Below are 13,523 nucleotides of genomic sequence, written 5' to 3' on the forward strand. Positions count from 1 at the left end.
ATTAGGGCTGCAGTTAATTTCATTAAATTCTTTCGGTGCTAAATGAAGCAGATTATGAGACATCTTTTATTGCGAAGCGTGAAATTACAGCCTGCCCGCTGCCAATGGCAGGGCCAAGCTAATGAATTACAGGGTAAATAACACCCGAATTAACCATCCAATTTAACTCCTTACAAAGCACCCCTGCTCTGAGGGGGCAGAACGACGTCAAACAAGCACAGCTCAGTGCTCGTCTGCCAACCAGAACATGCAATTACAACCGTGATACTAATTTCCCTTTATGATGAGGAGAGACGTTTCATTGCCATTGTATTTCTTAAAGAAAATTTTAAACAGCGATGCACTGTAAAACAAAACCTGTGAAACGTACTGCTCTGCAAAGACCGAAAAGCGGCAACAAATTGTGTGGACAAGTGGACAGTTTGTCAAAAAAATCAACGCGCGCACATTTTTACTAAAATGGAAGGTACTTTACGAAGTGTCAAAAAACACACAGTAGCATGAATCAAATCGGTATGACATGACAGCTTTTCTGTAGATATGATAGTTTTGCCGAACGTATATTTTCTTAATTCCAGATCCAAACTTTAAAAATAAAAAAATAAAATACTTTGCAGAAAACCCTGCCATATAGTTAACAAAGATGAGCGTTCACTGTAATCGGCTAATTAAGTACGTTGAACAGATGTCGGTAGACTCTAGGCTACACAGGGTCGAGTAAACAAAGCTGGCGATCATTACAGTGACATTAGCGATTACACAAAACCATAAACAACTCTATCAAACTACACTAGCTTAACATACAAAAAGACTTGGCCAAGTTTTGAACGAGTTTCGCCATTATAATCGCACGCACCGATCGACAAATTCAAATTAGCACTCTTTTATAACACTAATAGCCATTAAAAACCAAACCACCAGTCAAACAAACAGCATAATATCGTTATAATATACTGCACTTGTCAAAACAACAGGGACCTCTGTGTTGATTGGACAAAGTATTAAAACCAAGGCAAAGGGGCAAAGGGTCAAAGCAGAGGCAGTGATTGGCAGAGCTAAGAGTTGTCATGGCAAATACAGGTGACACGTCTGACCTCACCACACCCACTCCGATGTCTCATAGCTGCCAGTTTGAAGCGTTCCATGGGGAGAAAGAGACGAAAACGCACCTCTTCAGCGATCTAATTGCTGGAGAGTGCGAGCCCACCCCACCCTCATTACCGTCCACCGAGCCGTCTGTGCGTTTTAATGAGGAGCATGTTCTAATGAAGGCATTTTTACAAAGGTTTTATTGTAGCTGAGAGCCATGTTGAGAGCGTAACCTTCAGCGCAGGAGTCAGAACAATAACCTTCATAATGAGATCACAGCAAATGGCAAATAAACTACGACAAGGTCTAAGATAGAACAAAACTACCTTAAGCATTCGCATGTACACATACGCAAACACAAGAAATACACCAATGAAACAGTTCATACCTAGTCTCATGTTCTGGCACTGATAACTGTGTAAAAAATGTGATAATGTGAGGCAGGTAGACAAGAAACCATACACGCATCCACACACTCTAATTGAAGAGCAGGTCTAGCGCCCAGCAAGGCGCGAGATCGAGACGGACTCGAGCACATAAGAGGAAAGACCACAGGGAATTATCAAATCAATTACCATCCAATTCGTAAATGAAGCTCTGCCCCGTGCCTCTGAGCACAAGCTGCTTGGCTGCGTTATCGTCTGTGAGCGGACACAACCGGGTCGCTTTTGTACTGTTGGTGAAACATTCATAGCCTGAATGTTATGCCCAATTAAATGAGAAATGTCACCGTAGCCACTGATCTGATGAAGGGATTGTGGTCAATGGCTGTTTGTCCATCCTGTATGTTTCTCTATAGGTTACAGGAGGAGGGCAGCAGATTGAGTTGTCATTGACATACTGTGCTATATGTTATACACCCACCTAAAGGATTATTAAGAACACCTGTCCAATTTCTCATTAATGCAATTATCTAATCAACCAATCACATGGCAGTTGCTTCAATGCATTTAGGGGTGTGGTCCTGGTCAAGACAATCTCATAAACTCCAAACTGAATGTCAGAATTGGAAAGAAAGGTGATTTAAGCAATTTTGAGGGTGGCATGGTTGTTGGTGCCAGACGGGCTGGTCTGAGTATTTCACAATCTGTTCAGTAACTGGGATTTTCACGCACAACCATTTCTAGGGTTTACAAAGAATGATGTAAAAAGGGAAAAACATTCAGTATGCGGCAGTCCTGTGGGGAAAAAATGCATTGTTGATGCTAGAGGTCAAAGGAGAATGGGCTGACTGATTCAAGCTGATAGAAAAGCAACTTTGACTGAAATAACCACTCGTTACAACAGAGGTATGCAACAAAGCATTTGTGAAGCCACAGCACGCACAACCTTGAGGCGGATGGGCTACAATAGCAGAACCCCATCGGGTACCACTCATCTCCACTACAAATAGGAAAGAGAGGCTACAATTAGCACAAGCTCACCAAAATTGAATAGTTGAAGACTGGAAAAATGTTGCCTGGTCTGATGAGTCTCGATTTCTGTTGAGACATTCAAATGGTAGAGTCAGAATTTGGCGTAAACAGAATGAGAACATGGATCCATCATGCCTTGTTACCACTGTGCAGGCTGGTGGTGTAATGGTGTGGGGGATGTTTTCTTGACACACTTTAGGCCCCTTAGTGCCAATTGGGCATCGTTTAAATGGCACAGCCTACCTGAGCATTGTTTCTGACCATATCCATACTTTTATGACCACCATGTACCCATCCTCTGATGGCTACTTCCAGCAGGATAATGCAGCATGTCACAAAACTTGAATCATTTCAAATTGGTTTCTTGAACATGACATTGAGTTCACTGTACTAAAATGGCCCCCACAGTCACCAGATCTCAACCCAATAGAGCAACTTTGGGATGTGGTGGAACGGGAGCTTTGTGCCCTGGATGTGCATCCCACAATTCTCCATCAACTGCAAGATGCTATCCTATCAATATGGGCCAAAATTTCTAAAGAATGCTTTCAGCACCTTGTTGAATCAATGCCACGTAGAATTAAGGCAGTTCTGAAGGCGAAAGGGGGTCAAACACAGTATTATTATGGTGTTCCTAATAATTCTTTAGGCGAGTGTAATTAAAATTGTTGGGTAAATAGACCAATGCGACTCGAATGGCCATCTCTGACAAACATCTATACATCCCACACCTTTGCATGTTCATTCATGGAATATTTTGCCTAGTTTGATGCGCTACCATAGAAGTTGCAGAATCTTTGTGGAAAAAGATTATGAATGGGATACAAGCTCTATAAGGAACATGCAAACCAGACTTCAACAAGCAAGATGATGGCAGGAAGATGAGAAAACTGCACTGCAGAAGCTAGTAAAGCTCTGATGAATTGAACTGGCTGATTGATCTTCTCATGAGATGACAGGCTCGGGGCACTGATGTGTGCGTAAGTGTGTGGAAAGCTCTGCCTGACACCAGGGAAATTAATCCCTCATTTATGTACCTGCAGTGTTAGAGGGCTGAGAGATGCTTTGGAAATATGGCTTTGCGCCAGAGCCCCAGTGCAACACGCTTTTTGATCGCTACACTGCAGGCTAATACACATAACATTTAAATAAAACATTTCTTTATGGCTACAAACCATCTCTGTGCCAGGGTGCCAGCAATGAGGTCACCCTATAATTGTGTGCATATTTACATGGAAAGCTTAATTATTTTTAAATGTATGTGCTTGAGTTGTATGACACTGTTGTGTTACACATGTTTGGGAAACATAGCCACCCTTACCTCTCGAGAATGCATGTTATCCCTCCATCATGATTGCTTTGGGCATTGCACATACAAATTAGCCCAGCACAGTCAGAACAGTGAGACAGATCATAGTTAAACCTGCGTGCAGTTCTCTCCTTCCCTGCACAGCTGGCTGCCACGGCTCAGCCTTCCCATCTGCCGCTAGCGCGGAGCCCTGCTCTCTGTGCCACCGTAGTTGGGCCAGCCTCATTTCTTCTTCATTAACCGCCACAGACTTTAACAGGATTTATGCAAATAGAGCCGCAGGAGGTGGGAGAGAACTCCTGGCAGCATCAGGGCTTGCAGCCTGTGTGCCTCTAATCAGAGGTACAATGCTAAAATACAGCATTGAGTAGCACTGTTTCTTAAGTTGTGGGACAAACTGTTTTAGAAATCAAGTTTTAGTTGCAACCAAACACAGGTTAAACGGGCAGGCACACTACACATTTTGTTCAATTGACTTCAATTCATATGCATGTGAATGCTGTAAACGGAAATGCAAAGGCATACAAAGAAAGTTTCGCATTCTGGCGCGTTTCGAATAATCTGTGAATTCTAACCAGCGCATTAAAGGTATTGCGGGGGATATTCTTTTTCCGGGTGGATCATTAAGACTATTGGTCCTCTCGTTGTCAATCAGGAGTGTTGCGCAATTGCATTTTTTTTTAAAGTGGAGAAGGCGGTTCTTTTCTAAAATTCGAGAAAATCCTCTGCTACACCTTTAATTTCACGTGAAGACGCATGACATGACCAATACAAGACCCCATTTTTACTATCCCATTTTGTACAATAGCTTTAAAAAACTATTTAAATACAATCAAAACACTGCAAGCTTGAGGAACCCTAAACAGTATGAACAGATAAACAAAATATTTCCGGGTACATAAACTTGTTTTTAGGTTTGTAATCTGTTTCTATACTCAGTGATAAAGAAAAGTGTATAGCTTAAACCTAAACTTTAAAAAGCCTAAAGAGTCATTCATACTATGGACTATAACGTTAACTATAGTTTTAATAATTGTTCTAAATTAAAGAGAATTAAAGTTACACCACAACTACGATAGACAATAAAGATACAAGAAACAATATCGTTGGGATCAGTTTCAGAGCGAACTATAAATCATTGACAGACAACCAAATCTATTCAAATTTAAAGCGCTTGTGTATTTGAAATGTCAGACGACTCTGAGAAGTATTTTGATGAGGTCCATAACGTAAAATTACCTCATGTATCCTGCGTTGTTGCAGTTAAATTGTAATTTTTTTCTACTATATTGACTACGCCAATAAATAAGATAATGAACAATGACTATAAATAAAAAACATGCATATTTACACATTCTATAACATGTAAAGCTCAGTGACAGAGCAGTGCGTTTGCAGCGCAAAATGTCATGGGTTCGAACCCAGGGAACACACATACTGAAAAAAAAATGTATAGCTTGTAATGCACTGTAAGTCGCTTCGGATAAAAGCGTAACGCAAATTCATTTTAACGGCACTAATTTTATTAATGTGCGGTTAACGCAACACATAATTTCTGTTTGTCCCAGAGCTGGATGAATTGAGACGCAGCAAGGGACTCGCGCTGTCTACCTGTAGATGAGTCGGAGGTTTTCATAAAAATAAGAACATTAAGCTCTCGTCTAGCGAATCCAATGCTGTAAATGGTCATTAAATATCTAAAATGATGTTTATCTGCACGTTTTCTGAGAGGTGTGTACCATCCCAAATCCATAGAAGCGTCTTCTTTCACTTTTTGGTTTCGTTTTTAAAGCATTTAGAACTTATAGAAAATAGACTGCATGACTGGCTTGATGTTAAAATAATTATTAAGAGAGATAAAATTCGGGTCCTGATTAACGTTAAAAGAGTTATTAAGAGTGACAAGACTCAAAAGCGATGTGTGACGCTGATGTCTGAAGCGCATTCACACAAACACGCGAGTGCGCAACCCCGAGATATATATATGTAAGGGATAATGTCGGGCTTCGCGTCGGGTCCTGATCACACTGTCGGGGCTTATTTCCCAGTGACTACCGGCTGCCTCTACATTATCCCGCTTATTACACGGCTACTTGCCACATAAGAAAAAAAACTGGACATGAATATGAATTTGAAACGTTTTATTGGCATATTTGTTTTAAATTAACATTTTTATCCTTCCGCGAAACTTTGCACAGATGCATAAAATGATCGTAATACCTTATTAAGATCCTCTGCTTCATACTTGTCTGTCTCCATTTTTTCTCTTTTAGCCAGTCTTTGAGAAGTTTTAATGCCCATTCTGTATTTTTTTGTGTGATGGCTTCGTAGCTGTCATGCTCTATTTTGTCAAGTTCAGTCTCAGTAAGCTGTCTGTGTCTTGTCGTGGTTGTCGAGTGTTTGTCACAAGATGGCGCCAAACAGACAGTAATCTTTATTGATCTTTATTGGCGCGGAGCGATTTTACTTGTGCAAGTAGTACCGGCTATGCGTTATTATTTTGGAGCGGTTATTATTTGAAAAGAACGAACCTGCAAATGTCTCAACTGACCAATCAGAATCAAGCATTCCAGAGAGCCGTGTAATAAATATATATAGACATCTAACACAAAATTACAGTTTTACAAATAACTGTTTTGACAAGAATCCACGCAGGTATGACCTATAATCTGTTATATCTGAAGTGAATGTTTGGATTAACTGTTGAGTAAAAGTATCTGTTGTGTAACATTATATTAAACCCTTCCATTAGCCTACAGCAGGGGTCTTCAACTACTCTTCTTCGGGGGCCAGATTTTAAAATTGTAAATATGACGCGGGCCAAACTTTTACCCCTATTTTTACTTTTGATATATTTTTTACTTTTACCATATATGTGTGTGTGTTGTTGTTGTTTTTGTTTGTGGTCTTGTACAGTTGAAAGGTAAAAGTAACCACGCTGAATTTAAATCAGACTATGTTCGTTTCTCAATAAGGTTGCAGCCTCCGGAGGTCGCATTTTTTTAGGCTGCATACATCATTAAGTCTTATTTCAGAATTTTAACAATTACAAAGTTGACTATTATTCTTAGTTAATCATAAATTGTTGTAATATGGTTATGATTTGTGAATGTAATGATCAGTTGACTTAAAATTGATGACGTATGCATTCTGCATATGCGACCTCTGGAGGCTGCAGCCTTCCGATTGAGAAACGGCCAAAGGTGACCGGCGGGCCGGATAAAGATGATTGGCGGGCCGCATTTGGCCCCCGGGCCGCCAGTTGACTAGCCCTGGCCTACAGTATCTTAAAGTGGTCTGTCTCAATGTCAAAATTAAACAATAAAAGAAAAACATATGTAACATATATTGATATTGTTTTTGCTCTGCGTAAACAGGTGCAGTTCTGTCATGCTTTGTCAGATTCCAACAATTGTTCCAATTGTTTAGAAGTTTTTTAATAGAGAATTTTAAAATATAAATGACTAATTTTTGAAAATTTGCTCATCCCAACTCAATTTGCCAGCACAGGTCACAAATGATCAGCAGCAAACAGAAATAGAGAAAGAACAAGGTCTTCTAAAGGGAAAATCATATATAAAACTATGGCTGATGGTTCTGTTGAAAATGTAAACAGGCTGTTGTAGACATACATTTGCATATAGCATATATATTGACCAAATCCATGCTGATTAGAGCATTAAAAACTTGAAAAGTGTTACATTTAGGTAAATTTAAAACAGATAAAAATGTGCGATTAATTTGCAATTAATCGCGAGTTAACTCATGAAATCATGCGATTAATCTAGATTAAATTTTTTTTATCTATTGACAGCCCTAAATAAAATACCAATATAACGTAAACAATTGCAAAAGTTTTTATTTAAGGAAATCTACAATATTAGATACCATATTTTTCCATAGTTTGGCGGGTCCTGGAACTTAAGTTCAGGTGCGACTTATACGTCAAAATTATTAAATATGAACCCAGAAAAACCATTATCATATACAGCCGCGAGAGTCCGCTCTGTGCTGCTCCTGTATTTATGTAATTCAATGGATTCAGTGATGCGAAAACTTTTTGAACTTGACTTGGCTTGTCGTGTTAATTTAGCCTATCCAGCCTCCCAGGTATGTTCTGTGTTCTGCTATCGTGTAAACAACTGTTTATGTTACATTTTCTAAATAAACGCGACGTATAGTCCAGTGCGACTTATAGTCCAGTGCGACTTATAGTCCAGTGCGACTTATAGTCCAGTGCGACTTATAGTCCAGTGCGACTTATAGTCCAGTGCGACTTATAGTCCAGTGCGACTTAGAGATGTTTTTTCCTCTTCAAAATGCATTTTTGACTGATGCGAGTAATACTCCGGAGCAACTTATATTCCGGAAAATACGGTAATGGCTTTAAAGACAAATGATTTACGGGAGTGATTTGTGGGAGTGAAATAAAGTTATTGTCCAGTAAAGTGGACGCTACTATAGCTACTACTACAGTAAACGTTGTGGTTAACATTAAAGTGTGAACAGCCCTTAATTTTTTATTACACTCTTAAAAACCAACTGCAGTTGAATTGATATTAATTAAAATGCACAACCAAAAAACGAGATTTCTGAAAAAAACCTCGTTTTGCAACGAAACTCTTCAAATATAAATGTTAAAGGTTCTATGTGGACCCATGCAGCCAGACAAAGAACTTTTTAGGAACGTTTACTTTTAAGAGTGTATGATCTCAGAAACAAGGCAGTAGAAACCCAATGCTTCCCCCAATGTCTTAATCTGCAGAAGAGAGGTATCAGAAAAACCCTGGTTTGGTGCTGCAGCAAACTAAACAGTCTTCCCTTCATCTTTAGGTTCTCAATGAAAACCCAGCAGGTTGTGAATACAGCACACAAATCCTACAGATCAGAAGCTTTGCTGTCGAGTGCAAGCTGTGTGGTATGGTGGACGACGCAAGCACTGCTCCGCTGTGGCACGCTAATAAACACAGATCTCATTTAAAGGCAGCTTTAATCAGAGATGCAATTTGTTCATTAGAAAATTACAAACAAGGCCACGGCTCTGACATGAGAGGGCACGATTAGTGCCGCTAATTACCTGATTCTTACACTCCAGCTGAGATACTCAGAGGAAAACCCGCCCCCCCTCCCTTTGCTAGCTAGATCTCCCTCACTACACGCTCTTGTTTGTAACAAATTAAGGCCAACTCAAACACTCGCTCCTACAGCGTGGGGGTAGGGGTCAAAGAACTAAATCGTGATGTGAAGATGACCCACCATCACCTCCCGATGCACCGATCAAAGCGTTTTTGGGGTATATGGGGAAGGGAGAGATGGGCCCATGTGCAGATGGGTAGACTGCACTTCATTAGGGTTCTCTTGCTTTATTTCTATTAGCGCTTTTGAGAAGGTGGAAGAGTAAGACGGGGGCATCGAGAGAAATCCCTTCCCACTTCTTATCCTAATGATCTCATTTTAGTATACGGGAGAGCCTGGCTCTAATTGATGTCAAGTGCGTGCTTTCGCTGTTAATCAAGGAGATGGCATCAAACGGGCCTGGCATGGGTCTGAGTCCTGATCTCACGCCCCTTCGTCCACAATACACCGCTGCTGGACTCCAATTATACCAGCCCAGATGGCCGGCCAGAACCTACCTGTTTAATTGGGATAGCGCGGCCACTTCCAATGCTGTCTGCGCGACCATCCATTCCTTTCTTCTCCCTGTCTGGTTCGCTTGCCTTTCGAGACTGTGGGGGATAAGAAATCCTTTTAGTCAAAGGAAAGTTAGCTGCTAATTGAGACCAACTTCAGACTAAATCCAGTTTGGAGTACAGGGCACGGATACAACTTCAAGAAGTCAAGGGGGTGTAGAAAAGGTGAACTTGACCTTGATGTCACCCCAGCCCCCAACTTCTAGAAGCCAAGACGCAATTACTTATGATCATACAAGACAACAAGAATAGTGTGACCCTTAAAGACCCACTGTAGCAAAACAGCATAACTTAATTAACTATACCACAATGTTTACCACATGAGTAAATAGAACCATTACAAAATTATAAACAAGCTAACTGGCATGTAAGTATTTAGTCTGTAATATTTTTCTTAATGGCCAATGTTGACCACATTTAACATTCTGATGGCTTTATAAAAGCCAATCCATGTTCTGTAGGCCTTGATCTAATTATGGATTTTCAGTATTCTTTGGGGCAGTTTCCCAGACAGGGTTAGATTAATTCAAGACTAGGCATTAGATGTATTAGGACATTTCCATAGTTTTTACAAAGTGTGCCGCACAAGCCCTGAAAAGTGAAGCCAAAACGTCTCGATCACCCCCCAGTGACTGGTCTAGTATAGGTCATAAACCTTGCCTCCCCCATGTTATTCAATGGGACTTGAGACAATTTAATTACACTTCAATTATCTTTTATCCGAAGCTGGTTTCTGTCATTTACTGTAGTTTTTATCACGCTGATGTAAATTCACGTGTTTGTTTTTACAATAAGTTTGTTTTTAGTTAGCTATTTAATGCTATAACAACGGTGGTGTCACGTCATGATTGACAGCTGTTATATGCACATTCTGCGAGGGCGGCTTTACTTGCTGCTCACTACTACAGGACTGGTCCCGAAATCGCTAATGTGCAGATTACTGGCGGCTTTACTTTTCACCAATGGAAGAGAGCGAACGGGCGTCGTTCATCTTTTTTTACAGTCTAATGCTGCGTTCACACCAGTGGCGGTAGAGACGTCAAGCGCGAGTGATTTCAATGTTAACTCAATGTGAAGACGCGTTGATGCGCGTCTGGAGGTCTCGCAGCACGAATAAGGCGTTTAGCGCGGCAGATGTGATTCCGCGGCAAACGCGCAACTTGAAAAATGTAACGCTGCGTTAACCAACCACGAGCTTGCTCTAGTAGTGAAGTGATTACAGGATGCGAGCAGAGTCGCAGAAGCCCCTCCCATCACTGAATTTCCGTGTGAATGTCACAATGACTAGAATTTCACGTGCGGCTTTCACGTGCGAATTAAGCGAGTAAACGTTCAAGCGGCAAACTACGCCTTAGACGCGAATTTGATGCCTCAAACGCGGCTGGTGTGAACCCACGGTAAGGTTTTTACACTCAATACTGGTTTACATCTTAAGACAAAAAACTGGCAGTGATATATGTTAAGATATGTTAGTGCAAGATGTAAATGATGGCAGCTCAAACATGTGTTTTAGTCTGGAACTAGGATAAGCCCTGTCTGGGAAACAACCTCCATATGTATTAACTATTACAAGAAACCTATATATACATATGGTACAAACCCCAATTTCCAAAAAGTCGGGATACTGTGAAAAACGTAAATAAACCAGAATCTAATGATTTCTCATAAACTCATATTTTATTTACAATAGAACATAGAAAAACATTAAATCATTTTTAACTGAGGAAATGTACTACTTTAACTCTTTGCCCGCCATTGACGAGTTAACTCGTCAATTATGAGAAAACGCTTCACGTGAAACAGTAAGAACTTAGTGTTTGTTTTGAGGATCACTTTGAAACAAAAATGGAATTATCTCAGCTTTTTGCTCAAAATTTGGTGTTTTGGAAGAAATCTACCCATACTTTAGAGGTGATTACAAGAGAACTAATAAAAGATAATTTTTTTTTAAAAGCAGAGGGTCTGTTCTTTCATTTAATATATATATATATATATATATATATATATATATATATATATATATATATATATATATATATATATATATATATATTTTATATAAAGAAGAACATTTTCTGGAAGGCATTAAACTTTATGTGAAAATCATGAAAAATGCTGGCCACTTTTTTTTAAAACGCTGGCGGTGAAAGAGTTAAGAGGATAATACGGTAAAATAAAAAAAAATCTCCAAAAAGGTGGGACAGGGGCAACAAAAATTCGGAAAAATTAGTGTTACTAAAAAAAAGAAAACAGCTTGAAGAACATTCTGTAACTACTGACAATAGGTCTGTAAGATGTCAAAATGTCTCTCAAAAGTAAAGATGGGAAGAGGTTCACCGATCTGCCCAAAACTACGTTTTGAATAGCTCATCATGGCATAAAAACAGACATGGCAGGAAAATCACTGCATGGGCTCAGGAACCCCTTCAAAAATTATTGTCTGTGAATACAGTTGCATTTTCATCCACAAATGCTGGTTAAAGGCATTTGTGAACAAGATCCAGAAATACTTATTTAAAATGGACTGAGGCAAAGTGGAAAACTGTTCTGTGATCAGAAGAATCGAAATTTGAAATACTTTTTTTTTTAATCCAGGACACCTCATCCTCTGTACTATAAGAGGAGAGGGACCATACACATGGTTATCATTGCCTATGAAATGGGCAGCTTTCACATCTGGAAAAGACACCATCAATGCTAAAAGGTGTGTATATGGAGGTTTCAGAGCAACACCTGGTCTTCTCATTTCCCAGGTGTATACGAATGGGAGAGGATGCTACACAGTGGTGAACATGGCCATCAAATTAAAAATAACCTTATTTTTTTCTTAAAATGGTAGGCCTACATTTCATTAGTTGAAACATTGTAAAAAATAAATGTCTTTGAGTTATGTAAATTATTGCATTTTGATTTTTTTTACATTTTACACAGTGTCCCAATTTCTTATTATAAATAAATATACAAAACATAAATTATGAAACTGTTAAATGATGAATTATGGGAAACCAGACTGACCGTAAAGAGGTTGGAGCGTCGTTTGGACTGTTTGCGGACGGGCGTAGGTGTGTTGGCAGTTTGGGGCACATCAATTCGAAGTTCCTTCTGACTGGTACTGGGAGTGGAGGGTACGGAGGATGAGTAATCACTCAGACTTCCTCCGCCGTTACTTGTCTGATACACACATGCAGAAAGAAACACATACAAGAGCAAGAGAATAAGCTCACATTACAAAGAAACGCCACAGGCTTCCAGTTTTCCTGAGCTTCTCTAATCCTCTCTAAGCTTGGCTGCACTTGTACACTGCTAATGAGAAATCAATGAGGATTGAGTCGTGTGGAAGAGGATTACTGTCTGCAGGGGAAAAGGAAACTGTTTGGGTGGAGAGAAAGAGAAGGTAGGATTTTTGGTAAGAAACTAAAAAATATATTTTAACAGTATGTATCCGACTGAGCTGTGTTACCATTCATTGTCTATGAGAGCTAGTGCAGGGGATTGTGGGATTGACAGCAAAGTGGTGCAAACGGTGAAGATGCAATAAAGTTGAGAAATGCTCAACTTATGCAAATGAGATGCAAAAAACGCTGGCCGACAGCCAATCCCTGCAAGGTCAAGGCAATGACGTCTGTCATAAGCATTTCTCATCTGGTGATAAAACCATAAAAAAATCTAATGACAGTACTGGAGTTTCAGTATCTTAAACTGTATTTTGCATATTAGAGCATTTAAAATATTAAGAATATGAAATGTAAGTTGCATGCTTTTATTGTGACTAGACTTGGTTAAAAAAATCTGTCATCACTTACCCTTATGTTGTTCTAAACCTGTCTGAGTTACTTTATTATGTTTAAGGATTAGTCCATTTTCTTAAAAGGGTCACATGTAACATATATGAAACGCGCATTTGTGGACCATTTTAAAGAATGAAATGACACAAAGACATTAATTAGTATCATTTGACATACAACAACGTCGGAACGGTCCTCTTTCTCCACACTTGTAAACACTGGGGCGTAGTTTTGC

At 39.6% G+C, this 13,523-nt stretch overlaps 1 protein-coding gene across 4 annotated transcripts in view; it reads right to left on the minus strand.

Moving 5' to 3' along the window:
- agap1 (ArfGAP with GTPase domain, ankyrin repeat and PH domain 1) overlaps positions 1–13,523 on the minus strand; it is a 216,578-nt gene that overhangs the window by 66,394 nt on the left and 136,661 nt on the right. For all 4 annotated transcript variants that reach the window (XM_073870886.1, XM_073870885.1, XM_073870883.1 and 1 more), the window contains 2 exons: positions 12,519–12,674; positions 9,447–9,539 (listed from right to left, as the gene is read on the minus strand). In XM_073870886.1, the coding sequence (XP_073726987.1) occupies positions 9,447–9,539; positions 12,519–12,674 (249 nt within the window). The remainder of the gene's footprint in view (positions 1–9,446; positions 9,540–12,518; positions 12,675–13,523) is intronic.

Source organism: Misgurnus anguillicaudatus, chromosome 8 (assembly GCF_027580225.2).
Source record: "Misgurnus anguillicaudatus chromosome 8, ASM2758022v2, whole genome shotgun sequence".
Taxonomy (NCBI): Eukaryota; Metazoa; Chordata; class Actinopteri; order Cypriniformes; family Cobitidae; genus Misgurnus; species Misgurnus anguillicaudatus.